Source organism: Neodiprion virginianus, chromosome 7, assembly GCF_021901495.1.
Source record: "Neodiprion virginianus isolate iyNeoVirg1 chromosome 7, iyNeoVirg1.1, whole genome shotgun sequence".
NCBI classification, from domain to species: Eukaryota; Metazoa; Arthropoda; class Insecta; order Hymenoptera; family Diprionidae; genus Neodiprion; species Neodiprion virginianus.
The window spans coordinates 8602409-8621206 of NC_060883.1; the positions used below are offsets into that span (position 1 = coordinate 8602409).

The window sequence follows — 18798 nt, forward strand, 5'->3', positions numbered from 1 at the left end:
TGTTTCTAACCCCAATGAACAAAACTTTTTTGGTCCTATACCCCACTATTGCCGCTACACCCGCAAGTGAATCATATTTAGTTCGATACGATCGTTTGGCCCAAGACCCATCCACAAACACCGACACGCAAGGGTACCCGGCTTTGTCGACATCACCTGTCTCACGGGCCAAGCGCGCTTCTTCTTTACCTGCCTTGGTCATTTCCTCTAAAGCAATATCACGATAGGCATCACTAACGATTTGATGATACTTATTCCAAGTATTTTTAGCCACACAGGGTGTATTTATAGAGGCGCTAATTTCGGTAAGTTGTGAAAAACCACCACCTGTGGACACAATTCCAGATGCAAGTGCTGATTTCAGGGCGGAAGAGGCTGACTGACAATCTTCTGAAACTATTGATTCGACCTTGCAACAAAATTTACGTTTGAATGTGATGGTGGTAATGAATCCTGTCCGGCTTTTGGATGTAGGTTCCATGTTGGCTAACGTACAATCATAAGGTGAATGAAAAGCTATTTTTTTATGCTGCTCAGGACGTGACTTATATCAACTATTCTCCTGTCAGTCAACTCGAATGGAGGGTTTGGTTCGACTATTGAATCCTTATCGTTTACGCTAACCGTTTCTATTTGTAAACAATGGTCTTCTACCGCATTGCGTTCGGTTGTGAGCGAAATACTTACGGATTTGCTGCTGGTACCTACTACTGTCGTATCCTCATTGGACGTAATCGTAATCGGAGAGTCAGGCATTGGCTCCGAGTAAAACAAATCGACTTCAGTAAATTCTGTGGGAGATCTGACCTCTTCAAACTCGAAAACATTATTTGTTATCGTGTCTTCTGAAGGCATCACTTCCGCTATCAATTCTCCGTCGATTCTTTGGCTCGCAACAATTCTGCACGAATCATATCATGGATAAACGATTTACGACTGAATGAAAGGAGTCACCAAGTAAAATTACGAAACGCGGATATATTACCATCATGATTCTGGGCGTCTAGAACTATCGTATCTCACAATTACTTTTCTTTTAATTATTAATCAATCAAATTTCGGAAAACTTCAGTCATAATGTCAGTCATTCAAAGTCAACTCAAACGATAACATAACCTGACTCTACGCATATTTTTTTGTTTTTTCGTCATGTACATGGTATCAGTGAAGGAAACACCACACCGATCATTATATTTTTCAAAAACATTAACATTAGGCATTAGGAAGTATTGATCTTAACGCAAACTCACAAATACTGAGTTTAATCATCTAGAAATGGAATTATTGATTTTCTCATTCTTATTTTTCCGAATTTCCGAAAAACTAATAAAACATGAAAACTTGAACCAAAGTCCAAAAAGCGATAAATCTGTAATGAAACAGTTTTTGGGTAATCGCGGGATCATCTATTGCCTCACCATTTGTCAAGAAATTGAAACTGTTTGAGAAATATCATCAGGATAAATAGAGCTGAATGGTTAGAACGTATTTAAACGTCATTCGATCGTGATGATTTTTCTGAAAACTAGAAGAATGACTTTTTTATTTCGCATTTAAAAATACTAAAAATTTTGATTGAGCGTGGTGATGAACGCTTCTGTGAAACGAGTTTTCTAAAAATTGAATTTATAGCTTATCGCTACAGCTTGTAGCGATTTTGTGATACAATGATTTGAAAAAGATGACATTCAAAAATCGTTAGTGCATCGCGTGTTGATCATGACAAACAGATTCTCAATTATTATTACGAAAAAAACACGGTGATACGACATTGTCAGGCAAAGAGTCCACGGTATTTACATACATGGAGAGTAGTATTTAGACGACCGATTACACGGGATGACTGTATAAATAGATTGAAAAACAGACGAGGAATCATGATATATGGAGATAAATATTGGAGGAAATATGTGTGCATATTTGAAGGCATGCATGTTAGTAACTAGACCTGCGTTCAAAACAATTGATACATGTGAACCGCATGCAATTTTAGTTACCTCGATCCCTCCCGTCGATAAACAGCTAAATTCTTATTACCTTTGCCCTTTTTCTTTGCCTTTCTAAGTACTGGCTTAGTTTTACCCATGCTGGATGAATGAATAAAAACCTAAACTAAACTTTGTGACAATATCAGTGAGCAATGAAAGAAAACTGACACTGGCCGCGCGCGAAATCACGTATTGACTTTAGAACGGTACTGCTACCGTTAGTTCGTATTACGGGCGGCTTCGGCCTAAGGTGGCGCTAGCGAGCGACCACATTTCGCGGCTAAATATCGCCGTTTTGTGCTTTCGCTCACGCAAGTTTTCTCGCTGGTCTGATGTACGATTTATTTGATTTTGGGCTCAAATTGAAGGCGAAGGACGGATATGGGCCGTGTATTTCGTGAAATTTCGAAAAAAAAAATTAACCACCGTTGTATTAATACGGAAAGTATACCCATTTTCGCCACCGTTTTAATCGACTCTGAAGAAGAATTTCAAAATTCGAAAAAATACACGGCACAGATTACTCTTTCACCTTCAATATGCTTTCAAAACAACTTCGATATCTTTATAAATAACGGAGTAAACTTGCATCGCGTGAACGTCTGCAAGTGCTAACTGCGCCGTGAGTAGGCAACCTCCTAGTACTTCACGTCTTAGATCTTACGACGGTACGTAGCACAAACGAGGCCTCACATCGTTAGACGGAGTAGGTATAGTCATCGACATCCCTACTGGACTGGCCATCGATTACAAGGTACTCTCAAAATACTTCCAGGTGTATGTCGTTGTCGCAGCCCAAATAGATGCTACTTCGCCTGATTTTGCAGTGTGGCAAGATGATCATATATCAGAATGCAGTAAAAACTACAGTAGTAATCGCAATTGCTGAGTTCAGTATGGGAGCGTTCCATGCTCAAAAGGCAAAGATGTCAGTAAGGTCTGAGAAGGTGGCAATTAAGGCCAAAAAGATGAGCAAGCAACGAGATGTCAGACGAAAGCGAAAGGCAGAAAGGAAAGCAACGACAGAGTGCAAGAAAGCCAGTCGAACAGTGAAACTTTAAAAAAAACCGCTGCGGAGAAGGCTGAAACAGAAGCAGAAGGGACAGCGTATGGTGCCGGAAAATTCTAACGGTTTCTTCACAGGACTAATTTGCAAGCAGTCAGCTCGAAAGTTAAATTCAGGTACGTTATTGTATAATAGACTCAAGTGGGGTTTATTTACTCAATATATTATTGAAATATTTGTCTAGCCTTAATAATCATTCCACAATAAAATAATTAGATTTTTTTTGCCTTTATGTTCCGGAGTGAGTTCATTACAAATTGAATGATTCTGGGGGAAGAAGCGGAGTAAGAAGAGGGTTGACCTCAGAACAGACACGCAGAAGCCGATTGGATACAAACTGGCACCGAGGAATGGAATTGTAGATCAATCAAAACAGCGATGGATACTGACGAGCGACACATGATTCATCAATATTATGACTTACATTCTAAGATGAATTTTGAACTCAATTCAAATAAATGGAATCAAGCAAACTTACTAAATTACACATTTTTTTTTTATACTCATATTACCATACCCAACGCCTCATGTTGCGGCCTATCTCGAAAAATACCGATGACTATTCGAGAAATCTTTTCGCATTTTAAACTAGAACCAGCGAGCTAAAATTTCAATCAAAATCAGCAGATTCGCACATTTTACTCGGAAAAACTTTACAAGAAAAGTGGCTTAGCAGCCAAAGTTTCACCCAGTTTTACCAAAGTTTCTCTAAATATCATGATGATTGTTACTTATTTGGGCACTCTTATATTCAGTCAATCAAATTACGGTCAAATTTACATTTTGATCCTAAGTGGAATCTTTTGCATTTCATTACCGGTACTATTGGAGCAATACGTCAATGACAGGCAGTAACCACAATGATACGATGAAATGCGCTTTCATCTGTTGAATTAATTTTTGGAGATCTCATATAATCCTGTACATTGCAAAAAATTCGTTTGGTCTACTTACCAAGCGTCAGACACACCACTTCATTAAATACTGTAAATATCGTAATTCAAATAATTATTACCCTGTCAGATACTTCCATGTTGGAGAAAGCCGGTCTTCCCAACAAACGAAACCCCGTTGTCGAACATCCACGTAATATTCATATACTGTATCTCTTACTGGAAAACTTCCTTCCATTTCTCTTACAAAATTGTCCATTTTTTGTCGGCCGTCCTCGTTTACTGTGGCGCAAAGTGACCATATCATACTGCAAGTGAATATAAACATGGATAGAATTGAAGTACTGTCATTTTCCAACTTATCGACGAATTTTGAAAGCAAATATTCACGATGTGCGAGCGATCTGTATGCTGAGTTATACCCACCAAAATAAGAACCACATTTTGCACACAGTACTGTAAGCATCTGGGTCTTCACCCATTTCCACACCATTTTTCGGCGTGGCCAATACTTCTAAAAGCTTACAGAGCGATTGAACCAAATTCAATTCTGATACAGGCACAGTTTCTTCGCATTTCGAACGCTTGAAATTTAACGTCGTGTCCACGAAACGATTCATCAACTGCTTTAACTAAAATCGTTCATCATCAATTTCATGCGGTATGTATGATTCATGATTAGGATAGGCACGTTCATATCAACTAATATGCAGCTTGCCTACCTCTTCTTGATACTCTGGCTTGTCCTCGTATTGTTGCATCCATGAGGTCACATATGGACGCCATCCAAGATCTTTATAATCATTATAAACCATCCCAGCTCTTGACACTGTTGCTGGCGATGCTACAGCTAAATCTTGGACTTCAAACAAGAGTGATACTTGTTCGGGCATCGTGATTCGATCATTGTTCACAAGTGTAAGGATCTTGAAAACAATACAGCATATTAGAAGAAGCACGTATATCACTCATTTTTAGAAGATTTTCGTTTCATACAACTCTAAGAAGTAAGTGCCGCTCTATAGCGGCAAGAAATGTGTTATAATTTGTTAATATTTGGTACAGAAATTAGCTGGTGTGAATGTTGAGAGGATGAATTTTGTGGTAAATGTCATAAGACAGCACCACGTAGTGTGAAGAGATACAAAGGTGTCTCGCGCCAAGTATATTAAGAATAAAAAAAAAAATTAATGCTCAGGCCGCAGTCTCTTTTCCGCAAGGATAAGCGTTTGATCCGTACAGCGATAAAATTATTATATGTTTGTCGCCTTTTACGATTCACGACAACATTTGACAATTTGATTCAGAACATATGTTTCATGAAATTTCATTTCAGCTCTAAATCAATGCAGTTGGGATAGGAAGAGCCAAAATATTCCAACATCGTCCAAGTCGTCAGTTTGCTCAAGAATTTTGTTTTTTTCTTCGGACCACCATAACAGACCATAAATGGGATACGCTTGAACTGTATACATGACATATTAGGCTAAAAATAGCTTGGAGAAGCTTACGGAGCAGCTCTAAAGCGCGCGCCCATTATTCCCGCTCGGTCAATTTCGTAAACACAATCCGTTAATTGCGCGTCTCACGATGAACATAAAGGGATGAAAAGAATATCAGAGCTAGTGCTGAATAATTTGCCAATGTAGGAAATAAATCGGTGAACATCATTTGCGTCAATTTTTTTTTTCCCCAAGAAGATTACGGCGTCAAAATTATATAGAGTATTGTTTCGCTTTTTCGAACAATAATGCCTTCACTTTTGGGTTTATGAGAGTGAACTTGTTGGAATAATCGGGACAATAATTAATTGGACGTGTTCTAAAACGTACGAGTGAAAAGTTGCTAAAGTACAGTTTACAGGAAAGACGAGTTTTTTGTCAGATAATCGTCAATAAACTGTTTTATTAATAAGTCTGACCGTCTGGTGATTTTTAGCTTGACGTAAGAAAAAATGTCTCACGCAAAACAGCATGCTTCGTGGAATACATTTGCAATCATCAGTCATGAATCAATATGCAATGTGACGGCTATGAGACGGAAGATTAGTGAGTATCAGGGTATAAATAATATTATCATTAGTTCTCATATGAATTATGCGAACGATGACTATGGTGACACACGTATTAGAGTAGAAGCAGAACTTTGACTGAAGCAGAATCGATGTGATGTATGCATGGATAGCTACTTTTTTCGAATATAAGTGACCAGTCGCAGAATCGAACATCGTCATCATCAGGCCGTTCACTGGAGAAATTGATTGAAAATCTCTAAAAATCACTAAAATTTAAGCTGTAATTTTAGACTGAAAATCACTTGCAAACCGGTGAGATGTTGAATTATTTTGAACGTTTAGTAATCACTGGGAGATTAGTGGGATTCAAGCTTTGTTGCAATATTTGAAATAACTTGTGAATCGTTCATGATTTCCAATTACATGCTCCATCATCACAGAATAGATCCACATAACTCTTCGTATAACTTTATGATGCATCAAAACTAGTTCGATAATATTGCTTCAGTAATGTTTAAGATTTTAACATTTTCAGAGTCTCATGTCGAGTTTTTCTGCAAGATTATAGTAATACCAATGCAACAGCCCATCGTCGCACGTGCTGATTTCTATACCTATGTATAGTCACATGTTAGTCACTTCGAAGTAAGATTTCACAAGGTGGAAAATCACTCCTTCACTTTATGTTGTGAAACTTTCTATTATCAGGTCTTGTGCTCCGTGCCTTTGGTTATCCATGTTCTTCATCTTACAGTGCCAGATTCAGAAGCGAGATTTATTTGGGGTTCCGATCGATAAATTTAAATCGCCAACTGAAATCGGTGTTAACATCAAAAATTCCGTTATCAATATTTGAAAATTAAGAAAACATGGGTGTCTTGAAACTTTGCAAATAAGCTTGATTGGCTGGCGCTACGTATTTATGCACAGACGGCGCATGGCACAATGTATTTTGTGTGCTCCGAACCGGGGATGCAACGGAAGATTCTATGAACTGTGACGTGTTTGACCGTCCAAGCTGAGGTCAAGCAGCGTTCATCACAATAGCTGACGCATACAGTAACCAGTACATACGCGCAGACAGACCGACAATCCTTTGATCGCTCGAGCGTCGCCACAGTGGCGGATTCTGTGTATAAATACAGGTGCCATAGATCGGCAAACCAGCGCTTGCATGATATAGCGCCTCGTCGTCTCACCTTACATAGATTTGTTAAAACAGTCGCAGAGCAAAGTGCCTCGCTATCTCTTGTTGCGTCAAGTATAGGTCTCATTTTGAGGCTATGGCCTAACTTAGGGTCACTTCGTAGATTTGCCAATTTCATAAGGACAAGCGTCTTTTGACTAGAGTATTTGCTAACCTAGGAAATTTTGTAACAGCGGCATATTCACCTTGGGAGAAGTTACAGCTCAAATTAGAATCTTTAGAAAATCACAATTTCACTCTTTATAAAAATAGGAACGTAACCGATAAATTACGCAATGACTTTTGATTCGCTTAGATTATAATCACTTATATTGAATTTTCAAGTTTTTAACCACATGTGTATTGGCATGACTGCCACTACTTTTGTCAGAATTTGTAAGAATGTCAAGTTCAACATTCGCTTTCGTGCTAACTAACCAAATAAATAAAAGCTTAGAATGAATTCAATACGAATCAGGAATCAGCACAGGAAACAGAGATGGCTTTACCGCCTAACCCTGTGAACGCAGTAACGGATAGACTTCAGGGTGTGCAAAGCTTAGAGTTATTCAGGGAGCAGAGACGGTTTTAATAAACTAAGTCTGCGGTGCAGCTACGGATTACATTCTGCATTTGCAAGATCAGGGAATATATTCAAAGCAGTAATAGATATACGGTGACGGTGTTGGAGCCTGATTACGTAATCGGCAGTGACGGCAAAGGGACGTCAGAATTTGTTTTGGCATGGCAACGGCTTTATCGCTCGCGTCAACAAAGCATTAGGACTGGGACGACTGACCAGGATGCCTGCATTGTACTTTATCATTACGGCTGAAAATTCTGCATTTCCCAAAGAGGGTATCAAAATAAAGGAACTCAAATTAGACAGCACACTAACAATACTTCTTACCCGTTCTAAACACAGCTCCTTTCTACTCAGATATCAATTAAATAATATATTCGAATCAATGAATAAGAAACTTTTAATTATTTATTTTCTTCCTTTTCTGAACCTTAATTACATTATCATTAAGTTGAATGCAATAAAAAATACCAAAATCAGCAAAATATAATATTTAAACAATTGTTACGAAAAAATGGCAGTCTGAGATCGAGTTACTTATTTCATTTACCGTTTTACACAGGTAAATTAACTAATAAATGATCATTAAATACTTTAATTTTTTTTCTTCAGCACTGCAGAATACACACTGATGTCATATTATTACGTTGATAGAACGGAGTTCAATCGATATACTGAGCAATAACTTCAAAACTATTGTTATTGAGAGAAAAAATTTCAGACAAAAGATGTATGATAATTGGAAGATCTATAAGTTTCATACTGGGTGAACTTCTGTAAAAGTGAATGGTTATGGAGATAAAGGCGAAAAAAGGAAAAAAATAGGAAAGTTTATACTTTTCGGACGAAATAACTCGGAAAATATTGTTGCAAGAAAAGAAAGTTTCAAATAAGAAAGTTAGGAAATTTAATTTAAAAGAAAAAAAGTTCCCATAGTGTTTTGTCTAAGATGCATCGTACTCGAAATATCAGATCAAACGCGTTTCTCGCGGTAGTGGCGCCCCTGATCCTTCGCTGTTCTCGCAAATCTGGCATTATGCTCAGAATATAACCCCTTATCGAATACCACTATTAACTAAATTTCCAAATTCAATGTAGATTGATTTACAGATTGACTGGACTATTCACAGTTGTGCAAGGATTGATATTTTCAACCGGGGATTACATTAAGTTCGGTTATAGGTTAGAACATTGAATTTAGATGTCGGCAAAGCCGTGACAACCAGGTTGTAATGGATATAACTTTAACACCGTAAATATCGATGTAATTATATGTATCCGTATTTTAACAGGATTTCAGGATCAGCTTATTTTCGGGCAACGGAGAAAGGTATTTTTCACACTGTGAAACTGCACGACCGCGGACTTCAACCACCAAATACTGAATGAGGAGTGTCCGTGAATATCTTATGTAATTTCATGTTATGTTAATTTTCTTATTTCGTACGATATATCTACTGACGAGAATTTGAAGTTAGCGCTCACTTTACTAATACGCGGTAATAATAAGTTTCGTCACGGCCGTATTTTGCCTGATGGCGCTGTTGAGCGTCTTGTTGTATCAGTATTCAGCACGCAGTCGTGGCGTTCGATCGATCTCTCATCAACGTTATAATAAAAGAAAAAGGTCATATTTTTCTGACCGTGTCTGTATTATTTCATTATCCTATTAGTCTATCAACACGTGTATAGCACCGGCATTCACTTGAGAGCACAACAAGGAGCACGAATTATCAAAAAAAGCTAACATTCCTGTGCAGATACGATCACATGCTAAACCGCAGTTATCGAAATTGTTTTTCAAAATGTATATAAAGTGGAAGAAATTGAAAGCCAATGAATTTTTTTCTCTCTACAAAAATCAGGATTAGTTCAATGTCTCATTCTACCTTCACTTAATAGATCGAGCAAAACGCTTAAATGAATTTCGAACCACACATGGTCAGCCATCGTTGGACTTTGCTTCATCAAGCAATCACTGAAAACGACTGTTCGGTCCTGCATGCCCGAATGTTCTATTTTATAGTTTTATTGTAGGTCAAATAATTTCCTGACTTTTTGCAATTTTCCAAACTATGAGGGAAGGCAATCCCAGGCCAGGTTTGACCAACGGGTTTTCACGTGCTGTAACGAACGCACATCAATTGTCCAAGAAATAATCATGCCTGGAAAGGTAGCAGAGACAAGAATACAGTCAATGAATTTGGGACCACGGACTTTCCCCGTTTACCGAGTCCAGGTGGTCGCCATAGACGTTGCCATGAGCTGCCCGCTAAGGGTCCTACGCCTAGGGTCTCGCGAATGTGACGTAGGCGTCTCTGGGTTTTTCCAAGGGTTTTTCCAACCTATACCGGACCACGCATGGAGGTACCTGGCATTGCGTCCCACCCTTACGGTTTCAGTCTTTACCGCCTAAGGCATAATTTTCATGTTTAAACAAAATCAGTTACACGAGAACCATCACGGAGGCACTACACTCCTCCGGTTCTCTATCGTAGTTCCCTCAGATGTACTTCAGTCTGTTGTACATTTTATTAATTCCCTCAGACGTACTTCAGTCTGCTGTAGAATAATCAGTTAGAGTCCAGTCAAATAATATTAGGCACTTTAACTGTAACCGATACGTGTAGATTGCCTTTCCGAATAAATTATTTGTTTATTTAAATGTGATTTTCTATTCACGATAAGAAAATAATACGCCCCTGGGACACTTATCCTAGGGTACGAACAACGGCAAAAAGTGGAAAAGCTTCGCAAAAATTTTCCAACAGTAGAATTATTACATGCAATACAAATGAATTCACTGACAAGATCTACACGTTACAGAGCAACGTTTGCGACAACATCTACTGCATCAGAGAGAAAGATTTCTGCGCTGAAGCACTATCAGATATAATCGAAGGAGAACTGACAAGCAAACAGTCCAACGTCATTAGAAAAACTATGATAAGAAATAATTACAAATTATACCCAAGCTACGACTCCATCCAAGTAGCTAAGAAGCTCCATTGTCCGCCTCTATCCAACATTACTGTTACAGAAATGAGTGCAGACATTAAATTACAAGACTTGCCGAATCACACCTGCGAACGTCTCTTGCTCTCTCGGAGAGATTTCTTGGAATCACTGAATACTCGGTTTCACAACAGAGTTCATATGTAAGTGGGGTTGTGACGGAAGTTCGGGTCAAAACGAATACAACAAACATTTGGTGAACTCACCAGCGCAGTCATATGGGAAAATCCAAAGCCGTCGTCACCTTGATTCTGTCGATCAATTAAAATGCAGTTTTTTCATGAAAATATTGGACTGCAGGAGAACGAAAATACATCGATGGTCAAATAGCTTCGCCGAAACCGTATAAAATAACTGCAGAGGGCTCAGTAATAACAATCTATTACAAAATCTTGTTCACGATGATAGATTGCAAGGTATGCAGCACTGTTACATCGCAATCCTCAGCGTTGAGGACCTACCTATACGGTTCCACATCAGTAGCCATATGACGACGTTTTTACTTCATCACTTTGTGTTGGTGCGTACGTGTGAGCCGAACGGTCGTTAACAAGACTGCCCACTACGGTAAGTCGCTCCACGATGGCACGTAGAGTAATTATGGTATCGATTCCAGTCAAACAGATCCCCGCGTGCCATCAACCCTAATTTCCCTCACCGTTGCGCATGTCGGAACTCCTCGCCCCTATAGCATGACAATTTTTTCGCTACACACAAGGTCGCCCTCTTATCCGCCCACTCTGACATACTTGCGAGATCTATGACTCCTTTGATACCAGACCGTTGCCTTTTACAAACTTGTGCTATCTATGACCCTTTTAATATAGGCCGTCGGAGTATAATGTCATCGAAATGTATACCCAGTAGATTTTATGCAGTTTGCTATTTCTGCATTCACCATCCCCACACGAAATCGCAACCAATATCGGTTTTATTGTACTACTATTTTATTAGTTTGCTCATCCACAAATTCGTTATCTCCCATCTCACCAATTGCACCCACTAATTGAAGACATATAATATCCGGGTCCAATAAATCATCCTATATCCAATGCCACTATGACTGAACATCAAATCGCCAAGAAGTGGCACCCTAAATTTCATCAAGTTGTTTACACACACGACAGTATTGAAGGTAAGACAATTATCATATTTTCTATCGCTATTCATACGTGTGTGACACATCCTTTTTTCGTTCACAGTAAGTTAATTGCTACAACAACTTTTTAACAGCCCAACCTTAAAGCAAAATACCAATCACCGAACTGATAATCATTTTACTTTCTTTGTTCAAACATCATTCCACCTTATTTATTCAACACAGCAATTTCATCTGCATCGGCGACACTTCGATTTACTCGAACAATCACCACCATCACAACCGCCGCCGACCCACCTCTTGAAGTATCGTCTGAATCTCCAACTCTTGCTAGACGAGCGTTCGATACATCTGGTGAGTTACTACATTCTTTACCATAAGTACAATCATTGAAGTATTATTCAATATTTCTTATTTACAGCATTGAACTGACATCAGATCAGTCACAGAGTAATTTTACCAACGGGCTTACCGCTGATAAAAAGAATTCAAAGTTTCGTATGTATCAAATTATTACAATTTCTGAATTTCAATTTAGATTCGCAAGGAGTCGATGGATCCTGCGCTAATGTCACCATCGCAACCGCAACCGCAACCAAAACTGCAATTGCATCTGGAACGGCATCAGTAATCTCAATCTCGACCTCTCTCGACTCTACGAATTTTATTCGAACCATAAACGAAGCAGGCATCGATCATTTACGAAAATTTATTCTTCAAAACCAAACCTAACGCACTATCTGTTGTTGACAGAAACAAATGCATCACCTAAACCTAAAAATAACTAGTACGCTGCATTTAATTATCAATCAGTAGTAGCAAACACATAGTGATAGTTTATAATTCGATACCAGTGTATCATGTTTGAAGCTTTTATCTCTACAACATTGATTTTTCAAATAAACGCATAAATAAATAGAAGACCCATCATCAAAATATCATTTGAGTCCCTTTATTTTATCAATAATACAATAAGTACATATCCTAGTTGGCATAAATAGGTCTAAACTGCCTCGACACAGACCACAATTATTCGTTTGATTAGGCCGGCTCGGAGCTTCATATGCGCTTACATAATTCGAATGACGCATGAATACCCTCCTCCATACTGACGTCGCCATTCTCTACACATTCAAAAGACAAAAATAAAGCAGCAGCTTCGTAGCCGGCAATTGATAAGTATACTTTCGTCATAGGTTCCGTTGCCGTCTCAACTGTTAATGTACGTGCAATCCGATTTCCTTCGGTTCGTCCGTTATCAGGCTCATAATCGCTGATCTTACACCCTGGCATCATTCAATTTCCATAAGAATTTCCTCTTTTCGATTCACGTCATTATCTCGATGATACATAGTGTGATACATCGGAGCAGCGACACGGTCAAACAGTTTTTATACCATTTCCCAGTAAAAAGTTTTTAAACTCATTTCGCATTAAATATCATCCTAAAACCACTGCACATTTAACTTGTGGACGTTGACTTCCTACTTGTTTTGAATAAATTACTCATTTGGTACACATTCTGATTATACCATCAGAAGTGCACTGACTCTATTAACCGCTTGCATACTCGTGTCTGATAGCAGTCGCATTTTACAATGCAACACATTGTATCACTTTTCGTAAACGTCTGTTGTATAATATACAATTACATTTCGCGCCTCGTTCTCGAAATTACATCGTAGTTACTCCTAAGTCCGCTAGATGCCACAACGTTCAGAATATTCAAATGAAACTTTCTGGGGGGTGCTAGCTTCCTGGCGTGCCCCTCCTGCTTCATATTCTTTCGTTGTGCGCTAGAATAACATCGTGAAGAGGTTACGTTGAAAGAGTTTTGTGGTAATAAGGTGAAGAATAAAGCGAAAAAAGTGAGAATGTCGAATAGAAGACATAAGAAGCTTGAGGGTAGAGTAAGAGATTGAAACTAATGCTAGAGTCATTAGAAAATCTTCGAGAATCGGATGACGATTCAGGCGAAGAGACGAAGAAGATGGTCGGCAAATCGACTTGAAAGGTAAAAAAAAAGAAGCAAACATATTAATTAAGCAAAAAAAAAAAACGGTCACGAAAAAACACGATGAGTTTGCACGAGAGGCAAAATAGATCGTAGTATCATCCTGATAAGTTTATATGAAAGATAGGACAAATCAGAGATTCGGCTGATGAGCGGGCACGAGAGGCCTGACATGTCAGACAATACAATAGATAGATAGATAGTGCTGAGTCACAGTAAAATGAAGAATACAAAAGCAAAAATTGACCGAAAAAAAATGCGTGGTTTTTTTTTCATTAGGTTTTTGTTATTTTGCTCACGCAGATTTGGTAGTCACAGAGGACAAAGAAAATGTAAAACCAGAGGACAATAATGCAGAGGACGAATCCTTGAGCGAAGAAAAGAATGAGAAAGACCTTGACCTGGAAATCCTGGAGGTTCTGGGCGAGGACCCATCCGCATCCAAGGCACTAGATTTCGACCTCCACACCTCGTTGGCGAATAAGTGGAAGCATTTTTTGGCCCATGGAATCCCCAAAGAAGAGAAAGATAAGCTTCTCGAGAAATATGCGCGAAAGGAAGGTTTCGAGGCCCCTGAGTTGAATCAGGAGATCCTAGCTAAATTAAATGAATCCGGGAAAAAAACAGACTGGTTTTTGTCGGACGGACAGCGACTGGCGGGGTCGACACTTATGTCACTAGGAGTGGTAATATCCTCCCTTTTAGACGAGGATGAAAGTATCGATGAGTTAACATTCTTGGAGAACTTGAATGACGCGGCCAGAATGGTCACCGAGATTCATTTTAAACAAAAGTTTCATTTGAAGACTCTAAACGTTGTGGCATCTAGCGGACTCGGAAGTAACTACGATGTAATCTCTTTGAACGAGGCGACTCATACAATTGCGATATAAGATCGATTGAATCGACAGCAAATACAGCTGAACCTTGTCTGGCCTCAACGAATTTATACATCAACGTTGCTCCAAGTATAATTATCCGCGTATGATAAAACTTCATTCACCAACATTTTGAATTACTACAAAAAAATTCTCATGCGGCAAATTTTCCCCCACCATCATTGTTTCACCTTACACAGTTCAGTATATAAATCTATGCCCCATCTTCGAAACTGTACCATATTCTGAAATTAGTCAGATAACCCCATTTAATGTTTGAAGCTGAAGATTTATCAGTTCTACAGTTGTGATATACTTCAGGGTGATCATCGATTTTTCCACCCACCAATTTTTCTTTACGTTTTTATGATTTGCATACTTGTGTACTACTACTTTGGAACAATACACTTACACCAAGATCCAAAACATACTCACATTTCCGATAATCCATTAACAACATACTTGAGGTTTCCTAATATTGCCACAATTGTAACAATGCACTACTTCTAATATCTAAAATGTCATCAGATTGCACACCTCGGACACGATCGCGCAGCTCCAAAGTTTCCACATTGGAAGATGTCGTATTATTATAAACATACTTCCTTCATCAAGATCGGTCTAGCGTTACTTAATACCTTCTACAACGAGCAGAGGACGAAAATTACAATATCGGCAATAATTCACCTCGTGAAAAATAGCTGTAAGTGCTGAATTGAATCAAAAGTATTTAACTATGTTATGATTAGGTATAATCTAATAACGATGCAATTACTTATTCGCAGGAGATTCATCGTACTGATATTTGGCAAAACTGTTCATCATACTTTAAAAACGGTGCTTAAGTCATACAAGGAATGGTGATTACTAACTTACAAATTATTGACTTAAAAAACATCGTTTTTGATCAAATTCATAACTTCCTTCAAAGACATATACATGTTGAAGACAACACAACGCTAGCGGCCACTTTTGAACTCCACGATAAAGCTGACTAGAAATTTTTCTATACTAAGAATGCAACGATACAAAGTATGTCAGATCTCGTCGAGTGGTTCTCCGAGTACATCACATCACTCCTACTCGCACAAATAGAAGAATTTCAGAAGCGCGATATTGGTTGGGCATTAAGGGGCGGGGGGTAACGGTTTGCACTTTCGAAAAAGCGAATTTTTTTTTCGTCTCATCTTATTGTTGAACATTTCAAGAATGTACTCTCAAAATTTTAAGTCGATCTGAGCAAAACTCTTGAAGTTATTGTCTAGTTAGTCTCCTGCCCGTTAACACTATAGCTCTGACAGCAGGTATACAGCTTATTCACTTCTATCGTTCTGGTCAATTATCCTGTTTCGAGAATATTTTATTTAGTAAAGACAGGTGAGTAAAGCCATGTAGATATATTTTATATTTGTATGTATACTGTACACTGTACAATATTTCAAAACGAGAGACGAGCGTCAGTTTGTCAGTTCGATCGTGCGCTTGTGATTTTTTCTCAAAACTACTTTTTCAAAGTTCGTGTTCACTGCCATTTACAAACTACTTGACCGCTTCATTTTAAACTTGGCACACATTTTCCAAATATAAAATACCTCCCCCCAACGTTTAGTTAAAATTTTTATTTTTACATTAAGGGAGTTTCCCACCCACAAAATAGCGGAATTTTTCGTGGAAATAACTGTTTACACTTTAGATGGCCGCCAAAAATTTCGAAATGAAAAAAAAAAATAATCAAAGACCGTTGGGGGGAGAATTTGATGATACTTTCACTAAATTTCAATGGCTTTTGATTTCAGATAATTTCCGAACGAGATATAGTGAATATCGCAAATTGTACGAAACAATGATCACGAATGTTTTTCTTGGGCTCCCGTTTCCTCGAGACATCTCGCTACAAGAAACAACTGTAGACTGTCTTCCTACCTGTACGCGTGCCTGGTGGGGTACTCTGACCAAACTCGATACAAAACAGGCAATAGCTACTAGTGAATAATTCTTTCTACGTAAATTGTGTAATTCCACGCTCCGGCACAAACAAATAAGGTGCAAGGACGATAACGATCCCGACCAGCGAGGGATTACCAGCTACCGATAACTTCTGTTTCTCCCCAAGGACCTTCGTTACCGATAATCCGATGTACCACTGTCTGATGGAAACTCTCGTATCACTTTGACTGCCAGCGTACAGGGATGTGAAATCCTCCCGAAAGCCGAGTGACCGTTCCTTCAGAAGGAACCAGCCGCTCCGCTTTCTCAGATACCATAAGAGCGGCGTAAAAGGCAGACCGCAGCCTGTCGTTCCCCGATTTCCCGGCCAGGCGCCGAACAGACCTATAAGAACACTGATTCAGCGTTGAGCCATCACTCCGATGACCGATTAAGCGTATCTATCGGTAAGGACCACAATCATCGTGAGTCATGGTCCAAGACTTTGACTTGCAAGAAGATGTGTGACTGCATGGTCTTCTTGACATATCGTGAGTAGCTGGCTACTCCTTATACGTCGAAACTGATGAAAGGAAACAACGAGTTGCCCTTATGCCATCGCTCTCCGTTCAGCAATTGTGGCCGAGAGCCACGTCCTTGATTTTGCCAAAAGGGTCCCCAACGATAGGCAACCTGGACAGTAAGATGCAGCTATTGTGAAGTTGGTGTTGACCACGAAATTACGGGCAGGGGATTACGTGTCATCTATTGAAAATCTTCGAAAATGTGTGACATAATCATAACTGACATTCACCACAAGAAGGATGACCCAATTATGGTCCAATTAACTAGAAGAAGGATTACCTGACGATATCGGCGAGCTCAATGATCCGGACTCTGAACTCTACCTATTCTACGCTCAACTCTCCAGGACACAGCTTTGATACTACCTTGCTCTTGTTTTGATTTTGTTTTCACCTTTGCTACCGTTAAGCTTAATCTAACTTACAATCAGTGTTTGCGTGCCTGTGTCACCGGCTGAGGTTAGGCTTCTGCCTTTTTGGTGTATCGTTACGAAGTTGCTCATAATTTCTATTTCATTTCGTATCATATTTATCCTGTTTTAGTTATATCGCGTGACGCTAGTTCTGTGTGAATCATGGTATAAGGCTGAATTGCGATAAGCCGTCACGTGACTGCATGATTTCAGTAGTTGATTAACCACGTATCTTCGAGCCACCTCATAAGTACAGAAGAAATATTTCTTTCGTATTTGTAAATATCTGTGATGACCTGTAAATTTCTATGAGTTTGGTTCTGTAATTTCTACCGTATCCTGAGCTATCTGTACCTAGCTTTTCTCTCAATTTTATATGCTAGTAGTGCTCATTATATTTCATTTCTTCGTATCGCCTATTATATTATATTATATTTGCTATTGTGCATGTTTTCTATCGTAAATCAAGTTCCTTGGAGTACATCGGAGCGTAGATCAAGCCGCTAAATACTATTGTACCCTTTCTATCGCTTATTGATAGATTTGTATTGCTTTTACCTATTATCTCTTATTTTGGATTACTCTGCAATACCGTATTTCTTTGTTAACTTAAGTGCTGCTTATTATCGCTAATTTTGTTATAGTAAGGTGAACTTAGTGTATTTCTTTATCTTGCAAGCCCTTTTCTGAATTTCTTACTCTGGCAATATTTCGTTTATTCGTAAATTATATTTCCGAATTCCTCGGTAAATTGTATCGCGAATCTTCTAGATATTCCAAATAATCAGTTTGATTATTTAGTGATAGCACTCCCGTCAATTGATTCTCATCGTTGACAGTAATTCATATTTTCTCGTCTTAGCAACCGATTACGTAAATTATTTTTGTTTGTTTATCTTTTTTATTAGTTAAAATCTATCGTAAAATCTAACTTACTCTTTTGTTACTACCTTCCGAGCTATCACCACTTTGGTATCTATCGATTTACAATAAAGTTCTCACCTTTGCCTTGGATCAACAGAATAATAATAACCGTAGTGCCGATTTCGGAAATTGGGTGAAATCACGTCGCCCAATGACGTGTGGCTTTGAGTGAATTTTCACATTATATCGTTTCTCCCGACCTACTTCTGTTTGTC

At 38.7% G+C, this 18798-nt stretch overlaps 1 protein-coding gene across 1 annotated transcript in view; it reads right to left on the bottom strand.

The window, feature by feature from the left end:
* The window catches only part of LOC124308425 (dynein axonemal heavy chain 2), a 618723-nt gene that overhangs the window by 232024 nt on the left and 367901 nt on the right, over positions 1 to 18798 (bottom strand). Inside the window, exons 20-22 of the mRNA XM_046771133.1 lie at positions 4670 to 4873; positions 4374 to 4579; positions 4082 to 4255 (exon numbers count right to left, since the gene is read on the bottom strand). Coding sequence (XP_046627089.1) covers positions 4082 to 4255; positions 4374 to 4579; positions 4670 to 4873 — 584 coding nt within the window. The remainder of the gene's footprint in view (positions 1 to 4081; positions 4256 to 4373; positions 4580 to 4669; positions 4874 to 18798) is intronic.